The sequence below is a fragment of the Cnephaeus nilssonii genome, assembly GCF_951640355.1.
Source record: "Cnephaeus nilssonii genome assembly, chromosome: 23".
NCBI lineage: Eukaryota > Metazoa > Chordata > Mammalia > Chiroptera > Vespertilionidae > Cnephaeus > Cnephaeus nilssonii.
Genome location: NC_137094.1, coordinates 12,822,503 through 12,848,893, shown reverse-complemented (window position 1 = coordinate 12,848,893; position 26,391 = coordinate 12,822,503). Strand labels below are relative to the sequence as shown.

The 26,391-nt window shown below is 46.5% G+C and overlaps 2 protein-coding genes across 11 annotated transcripts in view; one reads left to right on the top strand and one right to left on the bottom strand.

Annotated features, from left to right (window-relative positions):
- Positions 1-13: 13 nt before the first annotated feature.
- MIA3 (MIA SH3 domain ER export factor 3) overlaps positions 14-26,391 on the bottom strand; it is a 35,331-nt gene continuing 8,953 nt past the window's right edge. The window contains exons 4-29 of one of the 10 annotated variants that reach the window (XM_079763679.1): positions 22,694-25,523; positions 20,886-21,047; positions 19,691-19,806; positions 15,645-15,770; positions 14,383-14,404; positions 13,542-13,630; positions 13,228-13,305; positions 13,025-13,135; positions 11,772-11,843; positions 11,473-11,577; positions 10,723-10,845; positions 10,520-10,631; positions 9,698-9,753; positions 9,513-9,603; positions 8,805-8,943; positions 7,202-7,303; positions 6,061-6,121; positions 5,925-5,960; positions 5,781-5,848; positions 5,561-5,658; positions 4,766-4,900; positions 3,965-4,030; positions 3,534-3,610; positions 3,355-3,426; positions 1,750-1,900; positions 14-828 (exon numbers count right to left, since the gene is read on the bottom strand). In XM_079763679.1, the coding sequence (XP_079619805.1) occupies positions 521-828; positions 1,750-1,900; positions 3,355-3,426; positions 3,534-3,610; positions 3,965-4,030; positions 4,766-4,900; positions 5,561-5,658; positions 5,781-5,848; positions 5,925-5,960; positions 6,061-6,121; positions 7,202-7,303; positions 8,805-8,943; positions 9,513-9,603; positions 9,698-9,753; positions 10,520-10,631; positions 10,723-10,845; positions 11,473-11,577; positions 11,772-11,843; positions 13,025-13,135; positions 13,228-13,305; positions 13,542-13,630; positions 14,383-14,404; positions 15,645-15,770; positions 19,691-19,806; positions 20,886-21,047; positions 22,694-25,523 (5,406 nt within the window). In that variant the 3' untranslated portion in view covers positions 14-520. Of the gene's footprint in view, positions 829-1,749; positions 1,901-3,354; positions 3,427-3,533; positions 3,611-3,964; positions 4,031-4,765; positions 4,901-5,560; positions 5,659-5,780; positions 5,849-5,924; positions 5,961-6,060; positions 6,122-7,201; positions 7,304-8,804; positions 8,944-9,512; positions 9,604-9,697; positions 9,754-10,519; positions 10,632-10,722; positions 10,846-11,472; positions 11,578-11,771; positions 11,844-13,024; positions 13,136-13,227; positions 13,306-13,541; positions 13,631-14,382; positions 14,405-15,644; positions 15,771-17,168; positions 17,441-19,690; positions 19,807-20,885; positions 21,048-22,693; positions 25,524-26,391 lie in introns of those variants that run through there. The other 9 variants (XM_079763681.1, XM_079763683.1, XM_079763685.1 and 6 more) reach the window with 9 other exon arrangements.
- Positions 17,591-26,391, top strand: part of TAF1A (TATA-box binding protein associated factor, RNA polymerase I subunit A) — a 44,982-nt gene continuing 36,181 nt past the window's right edge. The window contains exons 1-2 of the mRNA XM_079763716.1: positions 17,591-18,055; positions 18,496-18,661. The gene's annotated coding sequence lies outside the window, so the exon portion shown is untranslated. The remainder of the gene's footprint in view (positions 18,056-18,495; positions 18,662-26,391) is intronic.

Genomic DNA, 26,391 nt, shown 5'->3' with positions numbered 1-26,391 from the left:
CAGACTCTTGGGAAACATTAATAACCAAATTTTAATGAACTTCCACTACAAAGAACTTCAGCAAGAGGGGAGATAAAGTTCAGTGATTTCTTAGTAAACATTTTTAGCGTAACAGTCCTTGCGACCAGATACTTTAAAAATTCAAGCTTATAAACACCGTTGCTCTGCGTTCAACTGGTGTCCACTAAAAACAGGATAATAAATGGAAATACATGTTCTTATAGCATTTCCACAGGAAATGTTCATATTTTTCATGACGTTCTAAATCATTGAACAGTTACATATGCTACATGAACTAAAACACAGGTATTCTTTATTGCACATTTCAAAGTTGGGAGGAGGCTCTAGCTTACGAGGTGATTTTTATTGAAGGGGAGAAATGGTATTTTTTCATTGTTTGGCTCAAAAATGCACACTGCCGGGGCAGCTTAGGTCTAAAAACTAACTTTATTTAAACTTCTGGATTGAAGACTGTAATGGATAGCGCACAGTCCACTTCCTCTCCGGCGACGTGTCGGAGTCACGGGCTCTGTTTCAAGGTCTGGGAGGAGCCCTGGCTGCCGCTCTGAGAGGCAGGTGGGGGCTCCTCTCTGGAGCCAGGAGGCAGTGAGTCTCTTGCAGCAGGTGAAGGGTACTCCGGGGGGCCATGGCTCGGGGGCGGTAGTCGGGGACCAGGAACGAAGTACTCCCGGGGGCCAGGAGAGCCTCCAGGTCTAAAGTGAGGGTGTCCCGGGACAAATCCTCGAGGGTCGAAAGGCACATCCCGTTTTCCCGGTGGAACGCCGGGTGCGTACTCCCTGAAGCCTAGAGGTGGCCGGAAACCAGGACCTGGAGAAATAAAAACGGTGTCACGTATGAACATACATGTAGACGATTCCAGGAATGTTGATCTTTAATTTCTCCCAACCCTGGAAGTCAGGGGGTGAAGCCCCGCTTTATACATCAGTCACCCTGAGGCTCAGCAGGTTTAGGTGACAGGCCTCTGGCCGGCCAGCCAGGAGGCAGCGCAGGCAGGATTTCAGCACAGCTCTACCTGGCTTGTGGTTTTTCTGCGTCACAGGTCTCCCATCTTTGTCTCACAAGAGCTTGGCTTGTATTTGACAGATTATGAAAAAAAAGGGCTTCACAAGATAAAGAAATTTTGATCAAGGAAATCCTGTCCACTACTGTATCAATTAAAAATTCATGCGGTGCTCAGCACGGACCTAACTAGCCATCAAAATCAAGGTGCTTGCCCCTCTGGGAAGGCCTTCCAGCTCCACCTGATTAAACTCAGCAACACCCATTAGGCAGCTATTCCACGCCACCTTCTCTTTAAAACTTCCTGCCCGTTTATTCCCAAGGTGGGGAGTGAGGGTTTAGCTTCCCTTTATACTCCGACCCATTCACACATAGAGCATATGTAGCTGTGTCCTATAGGACACTGAGCTCTCCGAGTTCAGAGAGTAGTGAGTTCTATCCATCACAGAGCCTGGCACGCAGCCCCAGATGTTCAATGAACATCTGCAGCAGTAATATTTCTGGCTTTCTATAAGCAGCCCCTTTCTGCTGTCTACAAGAGATACCATTCTGCTCACCCCAGCGGAGGGAGATTATGCAGCCCCTCCCCCCCATGTGTCCTAAGAAACTTTAGGACAAGTTCAAAGGGACTCCGCCAGCTTTACCCTTTCATTGCAGAGCCTGGGATAGCAACTGTTAAAATCTTAGCAGGGAGCACACAGAAAGTGATTGGCAAGTCAATAATCATACCAAATGGTGGAGGGAATGGCCGAGGCCCGAAAGGCCTGCAGAGTTGAGGAGGTGGTCCATATCGGATGGGTGGTGGGAGCGGGCCTCCCATGGAGGAGCTCATGAGGGGCACGCCTGGGAAAGGAGGGGGCCCTTCTGCAGCCACATTCACCTGCAGAGCAGAAACGGGTCAAGTCTGAAATACTTGGGAATGACAGACCGAAGCACCAACACCAACACAAGCTGGACCCCAAAGAAGCAGATGTCAGGCACCTGCCCATGGGCAGAACCAGGGCCAAAGACCACCCTGCTCCCACTGGTCCCCACTGGCAGCTTGGGCAGGCAGGACGGCACAGCAGCGAAGAGTTTTGCTGTGATCATGCTACCACTGGTATGTGCAAGTGGAAGGGGGGGAAAATCACACCATGCTACACACGGCCATCTATTTCCAGGGCATCCCCTCCCGCCAGCATCCCTCCCCTCACCACAACCGCTCATATTTCCATACTAAGAATGGAGAGAAGAAAGAGAACAAAAATCCATTCTCTACACGCGTCATCTCAGCTACTATTCAGAGCACCTTCCATTTCCTCTCATCTAATTCTCAGATCTCTAAGTCTCTACGTGCGATCATCTGGGTTTAAATATCCAAGAGCACAGAGGAGCAGACACTGTGCCGAAGGTCATCCAGCACGTAAGGCTAAGGCAGGAGTCGGGACCAGGGCTGCTCTTCCCACCTCTGCGCCCTCTAGCAAAGCAGGCTTTTCTCTGGGAAGCCTTCTACTTCAGAGGGGTCTTGGGTCTTACTCAAGCTGCCCCTGGAGAAAAGGCCTGTCCGGAGAGGTGTGTTCTGGGAGTCCTGCACCGAACGGGAAAGCGTTTTCCAACAGAAACCATGTTCCCTGTGTAAGTGAGGCAGGCCTGGCGCTAACCCTCACCTTCACTCACCAGTGATACTGTGTGATGTGAGGTAAGGACTAATCTTTCCTCACGGGAAACTGGGCTGAAAATCCTAAATAATTAAATTCATGTATTTCTATTTCAACTTAGAGAAGCCCTGTGAGGTATGACCAGAGGACTCCCAGCTAGAGCCGCTACACCAAGAGAATGCTCTCATGGGAACCTCATTTAAGGCTCTTGCCGGACCTGGCACAACGGTAATGACAGGTTTTCCCTAGTCAGTGTCTCACCCCCAGCAAACATCCTTCTGCTACCAAGCTGTGACTTCAGGTTATTCAGGATAGGGTTTGCCTCCTGTACAGCTGGAGGCGGTCTTAGATAGCAGACCTCCCGGCGTATGTAGTGACGATGGGTTATGTACCACACAGTGGATTTACTTTGCCTGAGAGCGCTCACACGGAAGCACACGATGTAAAGGTGGAGTGAGGCCTTTGCACATGTTTTAGTTAATTACAGCACTCCAAACGGGTTAACCACCGAACCAAAACAGAAACCCGTCAGCCAGTCAGATTCCAGCAACGGAGAAACACTCGCAAGTCCAAGGCCAGAGGAAGCTCACACGGCCGTGCAAGTTCACGCAGGCAGGTGAGTGCCAGGGCCTGCGTGTCCTTTCGGGAAATGCACCAGGCGTGTCAGCCCAGGGCAGTCCTCAGCCTGAGTACTCACTGCTCCTGGATGCTCAGCCACAGGTGTGGTGCTGGGAGCTGCAGCGCCTTCAAGCTCCTGGGGAACCGTTTGCTTTTTAAAAGATAAACGAGACAGTACAGATATAGCCGCGCACACAGAGAGTGACGGACGGCACAGAGAGGGCTGCAGACACAGCGCAGCGCTTTCTGGATACGTACCTGGCCCTCACCCACCTTGGAAGGGGAAGCGCTTCTTGGGCTGCTGTTCATCATGGGAGCTGCACCAGACCCGGGGTCTGTCGAAGCCAGAGGATGAGTTAGACTCACTGAGTTACATACTCTTGGAGGAAGAATAAAAATCCCTCTACCCACTGCCTCCGTGATTTTGTTATTGTTTTCGTAATATATTTTTATTGATTTCAGAGAGGAAGGGGGAGGGGGAGAGAAATAGAAACATCAATGATGAGAGAGAATCATTGACCGGCTGCCTCCTGCACACCCCCTATTGGAGATCAAGCTCGCGACCTGGGCACGTGCCCAGCCCAGGAATCGAACCACGACCTCCTGGTTCATAGGCTGAGGCTCAACCACTGAGCCACACTGGCCGGCTGCCTCCATGATTTTAGACTTTGAACACACCCGGTCCCTACCAGAGGCAGAGGGGCTCCCGGGTGCCTCAGAGCACTGGAGAGGAGGCGGAGGCCCGTCCACTGAACCTTGAGGAAGAAAGAACAGAGCCCGGGCGTGGATTTTCAGAAGGAATAAACCAGGTGTGGGCAGGGCAGGGCTCAACTCTGCCTAGAAAGGAACATTAAAAACAGGGCCCCCAGTACCTACGAGGGGAAACCACAATTTATGCCCAGACTTTGAGAATTAAAATAAGAGCTGCCTTAGAAAGAATGGCCACAAAACCTGCGGTGAACGGACTGGTTAGGGACCGTACGCCGCAGGCTGGTGCAGGGGTGCAGGCTCACTTTTCCCGTTTGCATGTAACGCCTTCCATATCTTACCGAGTCTTGTAGACATATTTATGAAAGAATCAGACCTAGCATTTCATACTGTAGTGAGAAATGGCTGCGGCAGAAATTATAAAGTCTTAAGGCTACTTTTATAATATTTCAGAAGGGAACTCCATAGGAATTTAGTTTACAGATAAAGGCTTACACCTCACAGTAAAACATAAAAATAGAAGCAAAAACAATATTTATTATTTATGCTTTTAATTAAGTATAAATATACATTACGTATTTATTTATAAGTAAAGTAAATAATATTAGTGATAATAAATAGATGGTTTCTGTTCTAAAGCATATCTTGCAGTAGACTATTCGAAATAAGAAAAATTAAGAAATTCTCTATGTTAGGCATAAATTCTAAAAAGTTTGCATTAGAATTCTCAAATAAAGGGCAAAGTGCTCTTGGAACAGTTTACAGGTAACGTGGGTACTCACCAAATTCACTTCTGGGCACATCTCTTCGACTGAGCGTGGCAGAGAGAGGTCTCGTGGGCGGGTCTCTCGGGGGCGGGGAGCATTCTCCGCCACTCACGGGCGAGGGGCCGAAAGAGCCATTCTGGCTCAGGGGGCCTGCAGGTGACAGTCCACCGTTACCACTTCAGGCAGCCTCTCTTTTCTTTAACACACTGCGGACGGATCATGAGAATTCGCGTGTTTTCTGTTCTACGGCTTGTGGCCAATCACGAGAATTCTTTGAAACGATATTAGCTTGTAAGAACATGTAATAAATAACTTCAAAATGCAATGGGTATTTAAATTTAAAGCGTGCCTTTAACATTTATGTAAAACGTTTTTTGTACTCGTTCAATAGAAACTTATCTGGCCACTGGGTAAAGCTAGCAATGAAACGACTGGTCCGCAATGTGTTAAGTTCTTAGGATTGTTTCTTTTTTTTTTTCTTTTTTTTTAAATATATTTCTTTATTGATTTCAGAGAGGAAGCGAGAGGGAGAGAGAGATAGAAACATCCATGATGAGAGAGAATCATTGCTCGGCTGCCTCCTGCACGCCCCCCACTGGGCATCAAGTCCACAACCCAGACATGTGCCCTTGGCCAGAATCGAACCTGGGACCCTGTAGTCCGCAGGCTGACGCTCTATCCACTGAGCCAAACCGGCTAGGGCTTAGGATTGTTTCTAGGGCATCATTACATTACACACAGAAGTAAAAAGTAACCTATATTCAGTTTGCACCAAAATACAGACTGCTGCCCTCTGAAAGCGCTCCCCACCTCTTCGTGGAGGGTTCTGTGCGCTGGGCCTCCCAGGCATGGGTTTCACAATCACAGGTTCTTGCAGCATCGCCATCTTCTGGGTCAGTTCTAATAACCTTGAATATGGAGCGAGAATGGACGTAAATATGCAATCGGAAATCCATTCTTATTAAACACCACACAGCACAGCCTTAAAACCTCCAAGTGCGCTGACAAAACAGGGGTCAAAGCCACGTACTTGTGTCTCAAGTTGGCTGCTTCCCTCTTCTCTTCAGCCATAGCTCTTTCTGCCGCACGAGCTTTGAGCTTTTGGAGGAAAACACATCCAAGTTCAGCTGTGGTCGACTATGCGCCAGATGAAGGGAAGGGAAAAATATCTTACCCAGTTCTCGTGCGCCTTCTTCTCATTAGCAGAAATCTGAAAAAGGTAACACACCAGAAAGGTATGTTTATGGGTTCATTACACTAGCCTGTCAGAGACCCCAAAGAGTCCTGCAGCTGCTGGGCGGTATACCCACCTGGTCTTTAAAGGAGCGCTCTGTTTTCTGCAGTTCATCCTCCAGTTCTTCGATTCGCCACCTAAGAGTTACACGTGCTTTTATCCGTCCAGCACAACTGAATTAGATGTTACATAATCCTACCATGTCCCCTTTACTGTAACTGCACCCTTACAGATTTCATCCTAACACAGAAATGTATTTTACATGGTTATAATTAAGAGTACAGCCCTAGCCTTGACTGGTTTGGCTCAGTGGATAGAGCGTCGGCCTGCGGACTGAGAGGTCCCAGGTTCGATTCCGGTCAAGGGCATGTACCTGGGTTTTGGGCACATCCTCAGTAGGGGGTGTGTAGGAGGCAGCTGATCGATGTTTCTCTCTCATCGATGTTTCTAACTCTCTATCCCTCTCCCTTCCTCTCTGTAAAAAATCAATAAAATATATATTTTTAAAAAAAGAGTACAGCCCTAGCTCGTTTGGCTCAATGGATAGAGCGTCCGCCTGCGGACTGAAGGGTCCCAGGTTTGATTCCAGCCAAGGGCACATGCCTGGGTTGTGGGCTTGATCCCCAGTAGGGGATATGCAGGAGGCAGCCAATCAATGATTCTCTCTCATCATTGATGTTTCTATCTCTCCCTCTCCCTTCCTCTCTGAAATCAATAAAAATATATTTTAAAAAAAGAGTACAATATAATCAAAACTAATACTATCTAATTTCCTTATTTATTGTAACAGCCAGAGATTCCAAGTTGATACATTATAATTTCTTTAACTGTTCTTTAATATGTTCTCAAATAAGCCTGCTATCAATATCTCCCTCCATACAGCTTCTTCCTTTAATTATATCCACAGACAATTTCCCAGAGCTGAGCACTGGGCCCATCAATGTCACAGTCATTTTAAAGGTCTGATATACCAGACAGCAAACTGCCCTCCTAAAACAGCTATTAAACCACCAGATCTGCTGGCATGAACCAAGTTCCCTCACATTCACCAGTGTTGGGTGGCGGGAAATTTTTGTTAAACATTTTTTTCCTTTGCTAAGTGAAAATTTCTTTTTAGCTTGTGCGAATTAAATGTATTCATGTCCTTTCACCATTATTTATGTGCCATGTTGTTGTACAAACGGAACAAGTGGTTTTGGTAAAAAGCCTGAACTCACTTGTAGGTTTTTATCTCCTCTGCCGCCGAAACCGCCTTTTCGTCGGCCGCTGACAGCCGCTGCTCCCTTTCTCGCCGCTCAAACTCTTCTTGGCTCAGCTTCCTACGGAAGAGCCAGTTGGCAAGTGAAAGTGTGCCTCTTTTTCCCCAGCGCCTGGCTCAGTGCCTCCACTCAAGCCCTCAACGCCTCCACTTCCCATCCTCTCTCAGATGCACAGACAAATTCACAGGAGGGTTTCACACCTGCCATTTACGGATGCAAACCAAGCTCTGGCCTTTGGCAAATCACCTGCATTTCCCAACTTCTCTTACTTATTAACAAATAAAACAAAGAAATGAGAAAACAGTATGTGCCCCATGGGCAACGTTCTGGGGCTCGAGACAATAGAAGCTCATTTGACTCGTGTGGAAAGCCAGGGCCAATGGGCCCGACACAGTCAAGCTTATCAGCGTGAAGCAGGGGGTAATTCTGATTCCTACCGCGGGGAGACCTGAACTACTTCTCTTACTCCTGTCACAGAAGGGCTGTTTCTCCGCGGAAGACTGGCACCATGAGAAGACAGTCCGCCAAGAAAGAGCCTTCAAAACACGTCTCCTATCTGTGCAATTAACCGCAGACACTTCCACACTTCCGGTCCCAATCCCACTCCCCACCTGCTTCAGTGGGGTTGGGATAAGGAGAGAGAAAAGCTAAGGACTGGCCATGTCTATGGAATAGAAGGAGACTCTGGCTGCCCCGTAATCAGTGTATACTATGTACTGGAGACTGGTTTTAACCCAATTAACCTGCCAGCTCAAGCTGTCAATTTACTGTGACATAAATGACAATGGTTGTAACATTTAATGGTTTAAAAATACTATTTTCTTGTTACTCTTGGACTTCTTTGCACATAGTTCTAATTCAAAAGACACTTAACTTGAAACAATTTTCTATGAATCAGAAGCAAAATGGGAGAAGAGCTATAGGAAAAAGGGTTAACACCAAAGAGAAAAAGGTTTATGTATTCTTAACTGCCCATTCAATACTTCAGCAAGTATTTTATGGATGGCTATAATAGACTGGTTACCTAGTAAGATGCTAAGATTAAAGTACGGACAAATACTATTATTATGTGCCACTCAATCAAAACTGATGGGGCATTCTGCAAGACTTGGTGATCAAAATCTAAAAGACAGGCCAACATCCTTGGCATGGTTACATTATGTAATGTTTAGTGTATCTGACTTATATGTATACCTTCAATAGCTAAATATTCCTTTTGAAGTATTTATTTTACTAAAAATAATGTATATAAATCACTCGGGATTTTTCAAGAGTACAGAAAGGGTAAGGATCATAAAAAAAAAAGCACACTTCCGCAGCAGTAACTGTTAGTACCACCACCACCCCCCTCCAGTAAATGCGTGGGAACAATTTCCGACAACTGGTTAGAATGGAAAGAAAAATGCAAGTTATGGAAAGTGGGGTAGAAAGGCAAAAAGGCACCCCTAACTTAATTATGGATGGAAAACCTTGATAATCTTTAAAAAGGAGACAAAGTGATCTGATAGTCACGCCTTTAGTTAAGCGACCATCTTGTTGCCAGCGACCCAGGAGAACGTACTTCTGCAGCGTCATCTCCTTCTGCTGGTAGAGCTCGTTCAGGATCTCCACCTTCTGCTTCAGGGTCTTGTTCTCCTCCTCCAGCCCCGCCTTGGCGGCCTGCAGGGAGCTGCGCTCGTCTTCTAGCTTCTTTATTTGGTCTGCAGAGGAGAACACATCTGAGCTGCGTGTGCACAGGGACTCGGCAACTTGAGGGTTGCCATTCTTTCTCTTTTCAATGCAATGATTAATTTTTAGATTATTTTTTTTATTGATTGCAGAGAGGAAGGGAGAGGGAGAGAGAGAGAGAAACATCAATGATGAAAGAGAATCACTGATTGGCTGCCTCCTGCATGCCCCCTATTGGGGATCTAGTCTGCCTGTGCCCCGACCAGGAATCGAACCGTGACCTCCTGGTTCTTAGGTCAATGCTTAACCACTGAGTCACACCAGCCGGGCATCCAAAGCAATTTTTTTAAAATATATTTTATTGATTTTTTACAGAGAGGAAGGGAGAGGGATAGAGAGTTAGAAACATCGATGAGAGAGAAACATCGATCAGCTGCCTCCTGCACACCCCCTATGGGGGATGTGCCCGCAACCAAGGTACATGCCCTTGACCGGAATCGAACCTGGGACCCTTGAGTCCGCAGACCAACACTCTATCCACTGAGCCACACCGGTCAGGGCCCAAAGCAATTCTTTGTCTTCCCAATATTTGGCAACCTACCTTCCAGGTTACATTTTGTGGACATCGAGGCTCTCAGCTTACACTGTAGGAGTTTTAGATCCTCTTCAACTACTGATATTTCCGTCTGTGTCTAGAAAGTGCAGCAGAGAGAGGTGTTCTTAAAAGGAGGCACAGTAAGGACTCACAGGCACTTACGCCACTCTGTTCTACACAAAGGACGGTACCCGAGAAACGTCCATCATCTGCTTAATCTGATTTTTCATCTTCTCACTTCGGTCACCTAGAAAACAAAAGGGTTTCATTACTTCTTCCTCCCATGCTTTTCAACTCTATTTTCTCGATTTCCCCCAAATGAAAAATGACCATGTTTAAATGCTCAAAGTCAACACAAATGCACCAACAGAACTGATTAGGCTACTTGACTTGTAAGAGAGTTTGTGCCATAAAAATGTTACCCAGGCCATTTGTGAGCAAAAAGGTCTACGTGAGGCAAAGCTCTCTCTTCCCTCTCACATCTACCTCCACCTGGTCAAGTATCTTCTTTAGAAAGACTCATTCCTCTGTCCTCCCCTTGAGTCTGCTACCGGGTGGGGTTGAAAACACCCGCTATGCGAGCAATATCCAACTTGGGAAACAGTATCTGAAACATCTCATCAGGAAACACGGCTACACCTCAGCCTTGCTCTCCTGACCCTAGTCAGTTCATGGCTCCCGCCACCTCATTCTGAAAGTCGGTTGTGGGGCCTTCAGACCACAGAGCTACAGAGACGATGAGCATTAAATTCCAGTGTCATCTCCGTGAAGGTGGGAAGCAAGTTTCTCCTCCTGACCAGTGTTCAGTGCCCAGCACCAGTGCCCAGTAGTGGGATGGAAAAGAAAAACCAGTGTCCACTGCACGCCCACGGTTATACCACAGCCCAGCCACCCGCCTCTGCCCAACACACACAGACGCACACACGGATCCAGCGATGTGTGCCCACAACCCTAAAGGAGCATTGGTGTACTTAATTAAAGACAGAGACCAGCCTCCCTGAAACCCATCTTACCTCCCACTTCCCCGTTTGCTAATTCATCTGATTCATTTCCTGTTCTATTTTGATGCTCCGATTCAGATTCACAGTCTAACCGATTCAACTGTGTGATGCAATTCGTCAACGCCTGGAAAAGAAGCAGAAGGGTATTAGAAAGAACCTCTTGGTTGCTTGGGGATTCATGAGAACTACACACGTGCTCAAGGGAATGAACTTACATTGATATTATCATCTTTTTGAGTAAGAGTTACTTCCAAATCTTTCTGAGACTTCTCAAATGATTTGATTTGCTCACTGAGCTCAGCGTGGGATTTATTCAAGTCTTTGATTTCCTGCTGCAACTGAAAAGTTAAAGCACATGGATTTCCGAAAGTTAGGGCTTTGTGCTGGAGACATCAGGACCACGTGAATGAGACAGGTTAGTACGGAGCCAGGCTCCCCTTTGCCCGCCACCACGGGCTAAGACCTGGGTTAAGGGCGAAGGGAGAGTGGCTCCAACCCTCAGAAGCTGATCCAGTTTACTGTATCCTTCAGAAAATGGCAGCCAATTCAAGTAACTAACACCCAGTAGGGAGAGAAGGGTACAATCTCAGCCTCCCAGACCCAGACCATGTCATCTTCCCTTGGACAGTGAAGCAGGAACTGCTTAGACTAATTCTGTAGTTTAAGAAGCAAATCCACCGCTCCCTTGAGGCCATTCAGGTTAATAACTGGTTGGTGTTTGAAGACAAAGACTAAACACTCTGCTAGCTCTAAGAAACTGTACAGAAGAACAGAAAACCCAGAACAGATGGAGAACGAACACATGTACTCAATTTGGGGAGCACAGTTTAAAGTTTGCATATCTCAGAATAGAATCCTGCATACATATTTCATTTCCTTACACACAGATCTGAGAAAAGATATTCAAGAGGCAATGATATTCAGCTCTCTAGTTTACAAAATCTATGGCGTTAACTTTTCTCTACCTGGTCTCTCTTCTTCTTAAGCTTAGCATTTTCTTCTTGAACCCGATGACATTCGGACTTCACCTTCTCTTCACTAAGTTTAGCTTCGTTAAGGGCAATTTGAACCTAATGCAAAACACTCCCATTAATGAATTGATTCCAAAGAAAAACAAACAAAAACCCCCCACAAAGTTTCACTTTCCCAATTAGACGTCAGATAGTTTTTAGTTTTGTGTGTGTTCTAACACAAATAAGTGTTTGCTCCTCAATAAAACTAAGACATTGTATTAATATCTTGCAGGAATTGTAGGAAGCTTTACCTCTGAAAGTTCTGAGGCATTCATGGCAATAACATCCTTTAACTTCTCTAAAGATACCTTGTTTTCCAATATCTGCCATGTGGAAAAGGACATAAAAAATACATTAGGATTTCAGTAGAAACACTGGGCTATAAGCTAACAGGTATGTATAACAGGTAAAAGCAGGTGACCCAGCCTTAGCCTCCAAGAAAAGTCAAGAATGTAAAGAGATGAGGAAACAAGAAAATAATTGGAGGCATTGGTGTTTCATGCCACCCACAACTTTCCTGGCTATGAGATGATGCAGTAGAGGACCAGACAAAAAGGTGAAAGCAAAGAAAATGAAAAAAATTTCCCAGTTTGGCTCAGTGGATAGAGCGTCGGCCTGCGGACTGAAAGGTCCCAGGTTCGATTCCGGTCAAGGGCATGTACCTTGGTTGCGGGCACATCCCCAGTAGGGGGTGTGCAGGAGGCAGCTGATCGATGTTTCTAACTCTCTATCTCTCTCCCTTCCTCTCTGTAAAAAATCAATAAAATATATTAAAAAAAAAGAAAGAAAATGAAAAAAATTTCAAGTAAACCAGTCCAAATCAATGGTTTTTCCTAGTAATAGAGAAAAAGATCACGAGGTCACTTTAAAAATTCTCCGGCCTGAACTAAAAATGGCTGGACCGGAGAACAGACACACCTCACCTACGGAAGACTTCCAAATGAATTACGAAGAACGCTGCCTCCCCAGGAGCGGGGGGGGGGGGGGGGGGGGGGGAGAGACACGCTGTGGGCTGTGCCTTCCAGAACACAGCAGGCCAAGGTGGAAAAGGGGTGACTTTACTGTGGAGCGGCCTCAGCCAGGTGATCAAGTTCAACTGGGTGTGTGATATATGGGAACCCTCTCTCTACTATGCTGAACTTGAACTCTAACACTGTCCTAATATTAGAAGTCTATTTTTAAAAAGAACCACGCAAACAAAACAAAGTACTAGCGCTGTGCAACTGGGCTGGTTTCTTAGTTGCTCAGCATGTTTTGGGGGTTGAGCCAAGCCTGGGCTGAGGACAAAAATACTTCCTAGGACCATAAGAATAAGAACTTGTGGGATTAGCATTTAAAGTTCCTTAAAAATGGACAGATACAGGTTTAACTCCCCTGGCTTCCACTCTTACTCTAGTTACAACATGGGAAAAGGCAGAGTTCAGCTCACCGAATCTATAGAATAGCTTGAAAAATACACAGTTTGAAATCCAAGTGCTGGTGACACCTAGATCAAAACTCTTACCAAGTCCTCATTCTTGGCATTCTGTTCTCTCTCAGATTCTAACAGAAGACGCAGATTTTTTGCTGTGTCGTTCAGATTGTCCTTAGTTTCTTCAAGTTCCTTGATTCTATCCTATAGAAAATGATATTAAGATGAATAATAATTACTTGTTATTTTTCCTTTTGTTTTTAGAATGTAATCTCAAAACGATCAGGGATTTTTACCTTAAATTTAGTTGCTTCATCAGAGAGAATCATATTTTGTTTCTTGGTTTCTTGAACATGCTTCTTTGATTCCTTGATCTATTTAGATAAAGCATTCAGAATATAGAAATATGAATTAGAGTGCTATCCAACTTATCTCCATCCCTTTAGAAAAGAGAGTAGTACTTTATACATATGATGGTTGCTTCAAATTTGAATGGTTTGTAGGGAATAATGGAATTAAAAAATATGATTTAAAAATAGCATAATAACTATAAAACAGGAGGAGGAAATCAAGCTGGAACCATGGGGGGAAAAAACTAAAAGAATTATACCTTCTGCTCATAATTTGACAATTTTTGTACAAGGTCTGCGTTTTCTTTCTTGAGCATCTTCAACTTCTCAGAAATTTGCTGTTCAGTGACTAAAAAGGGGGGGGGGGGGCGGATCCATAATGGAATTATGACTTCTAAATAAAACTGAATTACCCAATCTATTAGCAACAAAGACATCTTATCCTGCACTATGAAGGAAAAGAACTTCTTAGCATAACTATCAGCCTTTAAAACCAATCAGTAGTTAAGAGAAATAAAGGTATACAAATATTAAAATTTAAGAAAAATATAATAAGAACCTTTACTTCAATGAGTTTCCAATTAAAATTATTTCAGAGCTAGGAAATACAGTAAAATATTTTAGCTCTATATCCTTCCCTTCAGAAAACCCCTTTCTTCTCAGAAACTGTTGTCATTTCAACTGTACATAACTTGCAAAGAGGAACAGACAAAAGTATAGCATATTGATTTGCATCTCTTATTCCTCAAATTATCTACTTAAATATATACATATACTGTATTGATTATACCATTAGCCCAGGAACACTGTTCACATGTAATAAATTTGCATTCCATCAATATTTAAAGTCAATCTGCCCCAAATTAAACCAATCATCTTCTTCCTACTTCCACTTTGTTCCACCTCATCTCCTATTTCAGTGGGTAGCATCACCATCTACTCTATCACCCAAACTACAACCCAGCATTAGTGAAACCTTCAGGAGTTAATAAGTCAGTCATATATCAGATATGACTATATATATTTCTAGCTTGTAAAACTCATATCAAACACCAATAATGAGGAAACAGTACAGATAACAAAACCAGCTTAAATATTTACCTTGGTACACATGACTCTTGACCTAAGAGAGAGAGAAATAAAATTAAATTTGATTTCATTATTAGAAATAATATATTTCTAATACAACAGTCAAATCGTAACTACAAGAAAATTTAGTAACAGTTGGTTCAGCCTAATGAGCCATAGGGTTAGAAAAGGGTTAAAAAGCATTTTAAATGTAATTGGTAGTGATACTTCATAAATAGTTTGATAGATAAAAGCAATAAGGCAAACACCTCATTTTGCAACAAAAGACACACTTATATATCTATGGAATGAGCACCAATCTTATTAACCCAGTACCTAACTTTAAAAAATGAAAATGGATAATATTTTCATATTAAATACACTAATGCTTCATTTACCGGAAATAACTTGACAACCCCAAATTGCCAGAATGAGGTCTAAAAACAATGACTGTTCAAAAAGACAAAATTAAAGGCATCGTCTTTGTACTAAGACAGTGGTCGGCAAACTGCGGCTCGCGAGCCACATGCGGCTCTTTGGCCCCTTGAATTTTTAGCAAAGGCCAGCTTAGGAGTACCCTAATTAAGTTAATAACAATGTACCTACCTATACAGTTTAAGTTTAAAAAATTTGGCTCTCAAAGGAAATTTCAATCGTTGTACTGTTGATATTTGGCTCTGTTGACTAATGAGTTTGCCGACCATTGTACTAAGAAATGCTTCTTGCTCTCATCAGAAAACACCTTGGGAATCCTATTTAAAGTTGACTATTGGCTGAATTTAGAAGTCTAATAAATAAGCTAGATCATTCAGATTTTCCCAACCCCCTGAGAATAGTGGTTATAACCCTAAAAGGGAAAGGAGACTGGTGCAGGAAAATGCATGAACAAAAAGACAGCTAAGCCCTAGCTGGTTTGGCTCAGTGGATAGAGCGTCAGCCTACAAACGGAAAGGTCCCGGGTTCGATTCCAGTCAAGGGCACACGCCTGGGTTGCGGGATCAATCCCCAGTAAGGGTGGTGCAGGAGGCAGCTGATCAATGATTCTCTGTCGTCATCCATGTTTCTATCTCTCTCTCTCCCTCTCCCTTCCTCTCTGAAATCAATAAAAAAAATACTTTAAAAAAAGACAGCTAACACCAATGAAGACTACACGGGATTATTTTATAAGGGTAGTGTAGATTATATGCACTGATTTGTGTTCATGCTAGGAAGTGAAAAAGAAACAAAAGGACCAGTGACTATAAAATATTCCTTGTATCTATGAGGCAAGGTATAAGTTAATCTAATTTACTCACAGCAAGGATGGTTTTCCAGAAGAAAATGACAAATGAGAGAATTCCCAAGAAGGCAGTGATAAGTACAGGCTTCCATGGCAGTCCATAAAAATCGGGCTGAACATCACCAGGCAGTGTAGAAAGGAGCTGAAACAGAAATATTAGAAGTAATAAAAACTTTACATCAGAGCAACCACAGAAATTCTAGAACAACCTCTATCAGATAACTACCCCCTCAAAAATCTTCAATAGCTTCCACTGTTTCTACAAAGATTGGATACTGGCAGCCTCACATTTCTCTCTCTCTCTATTTTTAAAAAATATATTTTGATTTTTTTTATTGATTAAGGTATTACATATGTGTCCATATCCTCCCATTGCCCCCCCACCCTACCCCTGGTACATGCCCTCACCCCCCTGCTGTCTCTGTCCATTGGTTATGCTTATATGCATACATACAAGTCCTTTGGTTGATCTCTCCCCCTTACCCCCACCCTCCCCTACCTTCCCTCTGAGGTTTGAGCATCTGATCGATGCTTCTCTGTCTCTGGATCTGTTTTTGTTATTTTAATTATTTTTTTAGAGAGAGTAGAAGGGAGAGGAATAGAAAGATAGAAACATCCATGATGAGAGAGGAACATCATTGATCTGCCGCCTCCTGCATGCCCCCCACAAGGGATCGAGCCCACTCCCGGGCATGTGCCCTGACCGGGAATCGAACCCTGACCTCCTGGTTCATACGCTGATGCTCAACCACTAAGCTACACCAGCCGGGGCAGCCTCACATTTTGTGTTTGATTTGAAATGTTTTTAAACGTTATGAATCTAAATGTCTTTCAGTTGTGCATGTATTTCCAGTTTGCGACACCACATCACCTTGTCTAACACAGGGCTAGAATCCCTCTGGATCTAGCTGCTTTTTATGACTTAAAAAGCCACATGAAACAAAAAAATTAAAATCCTGTACCAAGTAATCAAGTTTTACAGCAGCAAATAAAAGCGAAATGGTAAAAAGTAACACAAAAAATGCGTTTTCCCCCCTAAGACTGTACATCCTCGATTGTATTCCACTCTTAAAGACAAACGCCGAGGAGGGCCGGGCAGCTGGTAACCGGTCGAGGCCCCTCTGAATGTCACGGTCATCTGTGAAACGCAATGCCTCCGTTTTATGTACTCCCTCGAAGGCAGTGCAGGAAGCACCTGCCTGCCTCCCACCGTTCCCACCGCCTTCTGCCGGTTCACGGTGCCTGTCAGACGGGCCCCGCCCCCACGGAGCAGGGTCGCTGGGAAAGGAGGCCCGCGGTGAGGATGGCCATCGCCGCCTGGGGTAACACAGCGCCGGCTGCCCGCTCAGTGCCCAACGGAAAAGGGACAGCGACGCCGCACGCACGCTCCGCCGCCTCCTTAAGCAGCACCGCAGGGCCCCGCCGGCCTCGGGCCTCACACCCCGTCTCTCCCTCGCCCCGTCCGCCTGGGCACCCGCTCCAATCAGAACGGCCACCGGCCCGCCCGGGCCGGGGTCCCTCCCGGGAAGGGGACCGTCACCTCCAGGAGCTTGGCTATCAGGGCCGCGTAGAGCACCGACAGGGGTCCCAGCAGCTCCGAGTCCCCCGGGGAGGCGGAGACGGAAGGCACGGTGGCGGGTACTGAGTCCATGGCGCGGGGACAGGCGAGCGGAGGCGACGCTTCCCCCAGGTCCGGCCCCGGACGCCCCTCTGGTCACCGGTTCCCGCTTCGGAAAGGACCCGAGGGGCGGGAGCCGGGAATGAACTTCGCCTTCCCCGCCGCCAGCGCTGACACTTCCTACACCTGCCGTAAACCACGTCATCAGCCCCTGCCCCCGGGCGACGTAAACGTGCCGACGGGGGCGGGGCCCGCGGGGGGCGGGGCCACGGCGGAGGAGCCAATGGTGGCGCGCGGCGGGGAGGGAGCGAACAGACCTGCGCGGAAGGCACAGACCAGCGCGGGGAGGAAGGAGGCGCACCTGCCCCAGGTACCGCGGGAGGAAGCGCGGTCTAAGGGAGGCCCCGGGCTACCGGGAGGAGGATGGGCGGGGCCGGCCATTCGCCCGCCCCAAGCCGGACCCTAAGTCCCCGCGGGCTGAGCCCCCAGACACCCGAGGTCCCGCCCGCTCGCGGTAGGACCGCCGCTCCGCCTCCCGGCGCGGCCTGCCTCCCTGCGTCTCAGGTGCTAGCCCCGCTCCAGGCTCCCTTCCCGACCCCCAGAGGCTCCCAGGGCCTCCCTCTCTTGCTGACGCCCCTTAAAAAGCCACAGCCTGAGCCCTAAGGAACCATGTCATTCTCACGCCCACGCCAGTGGGTTCAGTTCTGGGCCCCGCGTTTGATGGTTGCGGGACTTCTGGAAAGGGACGAGGATTATGAAGAAACGGGACAGTAAGCTGGAGAGAAAACGGTTCTTGCAGACCTTTAAAGGTATGTCTTTGCGTTGAGTATAAAGTCAATTCAGAAGAACAACAGAGCAAGGAAAACAACCAGGGAAATCCAGAATTATGCTTTATGCCTCCTGGAATCTTGTATTCCTAGCACAATACTTGGTACATCTTGGGCCATCAAAATGCTTTGTACCCTTCAAATCAATGTTACTTTGTAACACTGCACCCTTTTCTCTTGCCATTCATATCTGTCTTCTCCCATCATCCCCCAGGCAGGTACTGCATCCTATATCACATCTGTGTCCCCCAACCCTGGGTTAGAACAGGGCTCTGTGCATGCCCATAAGTAAAGTGAATAAAGAATCCCTCCTACATATGGAGACTGTGAAACTTTGGAAGTGATGATGATGTATTCTGATCATCAGACTTGAATTCTGAGCCTCCCTTAATCACTGAACATTGCATTATTCTGCCTCACAGGTCACACACACCTTCACCCGGCCTGCTGCCACCACAATGACCACGGAGGAAACGGAAAAGCGGTTCGGTTTTCCCCCAGCCTTCCCATCCCGGTGGCCTTCCTCCCGAATTCCTTCGGCATTCGACCTCTTTACACTGAACCTCTGATCATCCAAATGAGAAGCAGGTAGGGTTCGACGCCTACAAAAAGCCAGGCACTGTGCTAGACACTTTCTGTTACCAACTCATGTAATCTTTACAACAATCGGAGTAGGTATTATCTGAAATAACAGAACCGGGAGGAAAAGTATTTTGGTAGAGGATACTTTCTCTCTAGCTCCAAATAATTTACCAAGAAAAACCACCCAATTTCAACAAACACCGCAAGGGGGAGCTACGACCTAAAAAGCTTAGCTAGTAAACTAGACAGATAAAGGATCTCATTTGGGTCATGACTTCCTTTAGGAAGATAAATCTGAATAACTATTTTACCGTAAGTGACTCTTTCTGAGAAACAAATCTGACCATACCCCTTTTCTGCTAAAAACTTGAAAGGACCGACCCCCATCCCTAACAGTCTCACACACCAAGATATACAACTTCCTTTATGCCTGACCATTACTCTGCATTTGAAGGACACAACAAAGCTTCCCCGGCTCCCCCAAATAAAGTTTTATTTATGCCTCCATCTCCTTGAACATGTTATTTCTTCTGACTGCACACTGCTCCCCCCGTCCCTCGCCCTTTTATTCAACAACAAACTACACATCAGACTCCCACTGGCCCTTCAACTCTGCCCCAGACATGTCTCAGCCCACTTCTGACCTTCTCTGACCTTTCTCCCACCACAATGAATCTTATTTATTCAACACAGTGCTCACCACACCAGGTCAACACACTCTTTCGGCCTATATGGAAGTGTGTTCAGGTGGATGTCTCAACTACTTGCTAGACGGGAGGGTCCTTGAGGGGAAGGACCGTGTTTTACAGCTGTGCCTGTGCCCAGCTCGGGCACACAGCAAATCCTCCTAAGAGCCTCACTGACCTAAGAGCCCATCAGAGCCACGTCCCTGTGGCCTGTTTCAGAGGCCCTCTGCAAAGAACCGGGAGTCATTTTCAGAAAAACACCTTAGGTTTCTCACCTCAAGCTCGAAATCAACTTAAAAACTGTAATCATCGACATTCTATTTGAAGAAACTATGTCTGTCAAACTTACCGTCGTAGTCAAATAAGCCATGAAAGGCATCGCACTAGCTGGCTCTTCGGCATGTACTTCTAGTTGCTCTTTTCCATCAACAGCAGTGTCAGGCATGCTTTCCGTTACAAGTATCCCTACAATTGAGGGGGCAAAGAATATTTTATTGTATGCTTTAGGATAAGAATTGTTTCTTTTCACTTATAATATTTATGAGTCCCCACTAAGTAGTAGTCACTGTGCCTGGATCTGTGGCTCTTAAAGACGATTATATATAGAGAAAAATCTCAGAATTCCCATTAGGGCCATCAAAGCCTTCAGTTATAAAATGAACATAGCTGCGCCCTCGCTGGTGTGGCTCAGTTGGTTGGGTGTCATCCTGGGCACCTAAAGCTTGCCGGTTCGATTCCCAGGCAGAGCACATGCCTGGGTTGTGGGCTCGATTCCCGCTATTTTGCTCTCTCCCTCTCCCTTCCTCTCTCTCTAAAAAATGTTGTTTTTAAAACAACTTCCTCAGGTCAGACGAAATGAGTTGCTCTCCCACTAGACTGTTCGCTGTGCTCTGTGATCCAGTTACTGTTCAAAAGTGTCTGTCTACACTGGACCATCCCATCCTGCAACATTCTGTACTGTTTCCTGAACTCGTACAGTATAACAACACATGGACATAAATACCCCTTCCCTGTTTAAAAAAAAAAAAAGGTTTTTACCATGTCCAGGTAGCATTTTAACAAAAGAACTGAGCTACACTGTATTCTACTTGGGGGAGGTGGAGTGTGGAATGGGGGTGAAACACTGAATCTGTGAGTTTTGGAGCAGTGGGTCTCAAACTTTCAACCAATCAGAATTTCCTGGAGGGCTGGTTAAACTCTGATTGCTGGTCTCCACCCTGAGAGTTTCTGCTGCTGCTGATCTGGTTGAAACTGTTTTAGAACCTAAGGCTTTTAAAGTACATTTTAGTTTAAAATTAGTTGCCTAAGCTAATCTAGCAGTCACTGGTGTGTGGGTTACTTATAGTCTCCGGCCTGTGTCCTATGATTGATCTCATGTGTCTTAGCTCCTGCTTGTCTCTGTTGGTTCTAGGATTTCTTACTTTCAGAATGTGTTCATACCTGTATTACTTTCCCCTCTGTTTCCAATCTTTAATAACAAATCTCCTAGAAGCTCTTCTTTATGACATGCCTCTACTTTGTAGAGAAAAATTAGCAAGCTTTACCTGGGTGTTCGTCTTTCTCAGTATTCGGCTTCTGTGACACTTCTAAGACACCCAGGTGACTAGTCACAGGTTGATCTGAATGGCCGGGCTCCTCGGGAATCTGCATTTTGAGATCTTCTATGTTCTCTTGTGGGAAATTATCTTCCAGCGGTGGCTGTATCTCTACGGGGAGGAAGAATGCATTGCGCCGGCAAAGCTTGCTGAGTCCCCCTGAACTCCTCCCACTGAGCAGCACCCCATCACAGCTCCGGGGCAACCCCCTCTGCCCGCCGAGTGCTGGCAGCTCATGGAGCACAAGTAGGCAGGAAAATAAGAGTTTCAAATGACCTGATCTCACTCCGAAGATAGCTAACCTACATAGTAAAATGTACAAAGAAACCCTCCTCCCAAAGTACTTCATAATTAAATGTATTTACAGTAGGGACATCAATAACCCTAAGGTCCTCTGGCCCACACAGATAAATGTGCAAGAGAATCCCAGTCAAGAGCAAAACTAGGACATGTCTCTTCTACACAGAAATGACATGAACTCGTTCATACACAAGCATGCCTGTCTCAGAGCCAGCACTGAGAAGGGCGCACCTACAAAGGCAGCTTGCTGAAGTGCCTTTCAATATTGTCAAAGCACCTCTGACGGTCAAAGAGAACCCATTTCCGTCCCTAAGAGGCTCAGGGCATAGCCCAATGTGTGACCACAACAGAGATGGATTTCTTTCAAACCTCAGAATCTACCCTGAAAATTCGAGTTTTATGTTCTAATCCACTAAGTATCTGCTTTCATGAAATGCAAAGGTGGTCCCCTGCCCAAAGGCCCAGGAAAACTGGCACTCTGGGGAGAAACATGGACCCTGTGCCTTCCTGTCTGCCTGGTACTCCTCCACATACCCTCAGTTCAAATCCCTGAGTTTGAAAAGCATGGGGGGCAGAGATGAGGGCGTGCAACTCAGAAGCAGCTTACGTTAGGACACTGGCTCAGGCCCAGTTCGACCACTATTTACTCAACTAGAGGCCCGGTGCATGAATTCGTGTATGGTTGGGGTCCTACCAGCCTGCCCCGATTGGGCCTATTGGGCTGGGCTGGTGGGGGGGTGGGAAGGGGATGCGAGAGGTTAGCCAGCCAGCCCTGCCCCAGATCAGGGTAGGTGGGGGGGGCAATCAGGGGCGGGGCCGGCTGGGGGGAGGGGCCGTGGGCTGTTGGCCAGCCAGCCCCGCCCCCTGGTCGAGGGGACAAATCGCATATTAGCCTTTTATTATATAGGATGGCTTCTGTGTGTCAGCTGCTGTGTTAGACTTCTCTGCATCCTGGCTCAGTGCTTGGCCAATCCGAATGCATGAACCCCAGGGCCCCATACAAGTGACCTGACCTTGGTGACTGCCCCCAACAGGCAGAAAGAACATGACATCCACCAAAGATGCAAGCTGGGAAATGAAGACCCTCAGGCCAGTCAATCCTTGTTCCGACTGCAGTTACTTTGTGATTGAGAAACTGTGTTCCGGAAAGCGCTTTCATCATTTCACGTGAAGCTTGTACCTGGTTAACAGGTCTGTTTTGTGCATCTTTTTCTCGTTTGCCTCTTTATCTTTTTATAAAGTTTCCTTTTGAAAGTGCTACCATTCTCAACTGTTCTAAGGAGAAGACAGCAAGAGATCCTTATCTGTGCCTGAAAGAAGGCAGGAGGGACGTGGGGACATCACTGTGTTGCCTCCTGCCTTTAGACACACTGTCAACTGTGGGCAGGGCTCTACAAATAAGGTATAAGGCACTTCAGCGAGCCCCCAACCCAACTCGACAGGCCACAGGTACTTACCTTCCGCTGGCCGCCCCCAGCCGCCCTCTGGAGGCTGCGTCGTTGCCAGGGGTCCAGGCTCCTCCCCTGTGGGGTGTTTGTACCTGACAAAATAGATCAGGTTTTGAACATCGTCTAGCACCGCGGCCTCTTCGAAAATGTTGCTTTCCTTCATTCCCGAATCTCTCCATTCGGTCACACGCGCATCGAGCATTGTCTCTGCTGCGTTCAAAATCTGGGACTCTGACGCCCGGAAGACCTTGTCCAGGACTTTCTCCACATTGTAGGGCAGGCTGTCCCGCTGGGCCGACCTCAGCTTTCGCGACATTTCTTGGAACATGGCTTCCAGCGCGTGGACGTCGAAGTACTTCCGGAACCGCTGCAGGGACTGCTGCTCCTTAAAGAAGCTGCCGATTAGAGGCAGGTCCTCCCTGTGGGCGCTGTGCTCCGGCCTTGCCGTTGCGTGTGCAGTCCAGGGGATGTCGCCTTCCCGTCCCTCGGCAGCAGCCCCCTGGCTGTGTGTGTCCATGAACTTCTCTGTGTCCTCCTGGCCCGCTTTCGAGAGCTCTGGCCCGGGCTCCGCTGCGAGCCCCGAGGTCTTCGGCTGTTCCCCAGGGTTGTCTTCTTTAAGGTGAGCAGGGTCTTCACTCTGAAGCACTTCGCCTAACTCCGGAGTCTGATAGTTTCTCTTGTCAGGAAAGTCACTCCCTTCCGATGGTCCCTGTGCTTTCTGATCTGCAGGAGGGCTTTCTTCTGATTCTGCCTCCGGGCCACCAGGTTCCTTGCCTAACGTGCCTACTCCTCTGCCCTCAGTTTCATTTTTGCTTTCAGTTTCCAAAATATTACTAGTGTTTTCTTGGTTTTCTTCAGTTTCTACGTTAGTATTTATGGGGTCGAAAATTCCACTTCCAGAGACTTGCGGATTAACGTCTAACTGCCTGTCCTGCATCTCAGGGCCTTTTTCTTTAGACTGTTTTGCACTTGCAGCATTTTCATCCTCCAGCAGTTCTTCAGGGCTGGAATCGTCATCCTCTGCTTCTGGTCTTTCAGGATGGAAGCCTGGGACCTCTGCGCCATCAGTCTGGCCTGTTGTTTCTGCTCCCGGAGCGCCTGGCTGTGGATGAGCACGCTCTTCACTGAAGGGGTCCCCTGTGACCGCTTCCTCACTTAGCCCTGTCTTCTCCTTCACTTGCTTGTGAACTGCAGCAGCCACATCTCCGCCTGGCTCCCCAGACAGATTTCTCCCCAGAATGGGACCCTCATCTTCCAGTTCTGCTGACAAACCAATTTCATCGGGAGAGGAGAACCTAGGTTGATTTTGAGTTTTAAGAAACTGTTCCTCTTTAAATTCCTCACTTGGATGCTCCGCTGGGAGCATGTGTTGTTCTGGTCCATTTCCGGAAACATCTACTCCCTTCCCCACACTGTCTCTGGATGCATTATGCTCATTATCTTCCAAGAGCCGTGTACCATCCATGGCTTCCTGTTTAATCTTTTCTTCCTTCATTTCATTCCCTGCAGCTCTATGTTCCCATACATTCACTGAGCCACCTTCCGAAATCTGTTCTCCAGGCTTCTCTTCATGGACCATTTCTTTTGAGATATGAACAACTGCTCCTTTTAGATTGTTTTCTTTTTTATAAAAGGCTGATTTTAATATTTCTTTACCCTTTTCAACAGCTGGCGAAGAGTTGAGGTTACTGCTTTGCGTAGCACCAGGCAGAGTCCTGTCTTCTTTCTTTCCATCCTCTAATCCTTTCTTACCTTCCACCAGGTCCCTGTTGGATTCCTCAACTGCCCTCCCTTTTCCTTTAATATGAAGTTCTGTGTCCATTAATGGGTTTTTGTCATTATTTGTTTTAGGAACTTCTACAGTCAAAAGACCATCTTCTGCCTTTCCAGGGTCATTCTCATCTGCTGCTGATTGTGGTTTCCCCCATTTGCTGTCTGGGATTAATCCATCCTCACCTTCCTCTTCTTCCTCTTCATCAGAACTCTCGAAATCCATACCTGTTTGTTCTGCACCTTCTTCGACAGCAGAGAAGACAGTATCCTCCCAAGTTGTTAGTATATTTTTATCACCCTTTTTGATGCCAAGGGGCTGAGTGACCTCCACCTCATCCTCTTCACTTGAATTCTGCTCTTTATCGGTTGAATATTTCTCAACTTCAGATTTCTCTGGCATTTTCAAATCCTCTCCATCTGTGAAGGTTAGTAATGGCAACTCATCAAAGTTTTCTTCATTCTCTTCCTCTTCGTCCTTCCCAACTACGTAGTACTCATCATCTAATTCCTCATCAAAATCGTCTTCTAATGAAGTAACGAGTCTGGTTGTCTCATCATCAGACACAAGTGCATCGGCAGTGGAGCCAAATTTGGTTTTCAAGTCCATAGTCATTTCTTTTTTCAAAAGTTTATAAGCATCAGTCTTCTGCTCGTTTGAGAACTGAGAGCTATTGCTGGTTAGGTTGTTTTCACTGGCTGACACGTTTAATTTATCTGGAAGCATGTCTTCCAGCGGTTCCAATGAGGACTGTCCTCCCTGAGGGTGAGTTCTTTGACTGTTTCCATGGGGGTGGTTCTTCTGAGCCTCATGTCTGTCCTGGAGTTCCTTGGTGCTTTCTGAGAAAACACTTTCTCTTTCCTCTGAGGTAGCTCGCACTGAATCAGGTGCAGGGGCACTTTCTTCAGGTACTTCAGGAGGTTCTTCCACAGGCTGAGAAGTTTTTTCTAGAGCTTTCTCAGAATCTCTAGTTGCAGAATTGTGCAAATCCAAAAATCCTAGAAGTTCTTCTACGTTATAGTTATCGAAACTGTCTCTTCCCCCATCAAAGCACACAAAATCTGTCTCCTGTAAGGGAAAGAAAAACATTAGTGTGTCTGTAGCCATGTGTCACAAGAGCAAACTCTCAGGCATGCCAATGACAGCGATAGCCTCAAAGTCATGTTTGGCTCTAGAGGGGCTTTTGTGCCAGCCTCGGGCAATGACTGTTCCTTGGTAGTTGGGAGACAGGAGGCCGGAACCCACTTTTCCCTGGCTTTCTGCTTCCCCGAGGAAATACTTTCACATGAGTAATACTCCCAGCTTCCCTTCCTTCGCGCTTCCCCAGGGGAGGAAGGACTCAGGCGGCTGGTGAGTTTGCCCTGCACCATCCCTGTTTTCTGTTCGGGACCAGCTGGAAGGAGCACACATCCTCTCTCGTCTGTGCTGTCAGTTACAGGGACATTTCCCCTGGGAATAGCCAGCCTGCCACCCCCTCCCCCTACTGAGCTCTGCCTCTGGCTGTGTTTGTCTTATTCTAGACTGCAGTGGTCGAAAGCCCATTATTTCTGCACACTTGAGGCATGTCTGCCAAAAAGCTCCATCAATAAATAATGGAGACAATTTAGTCTCCATCTGCCTGACTCCTGGGTCTCTCGGTTTGTTCTGAGCACAAAAGGTGAAAAGTGAGGTGTCAGTGATTGGGTCCCCCAACTTCCAATATTGATGCCTGATGTCCTGGGAATTCACCACGTAAGACTTTGTCTAGCTCCTCTGCCGTCCTGCTTTCTAGGCTGAGCCTCTCTGCTGACCCAGCCAGAACCAGGCAGAATCCCTTTCTTGTCGGTTGGCTCTGAGTCTACACAGATTTTGGCTCTTATTTTCCTTGGATTGGGAAAGATAAATCAGCTCAAGACGTTTGTTATTGAAATACAGGTGGCCCTAACCGGTTTGGCTC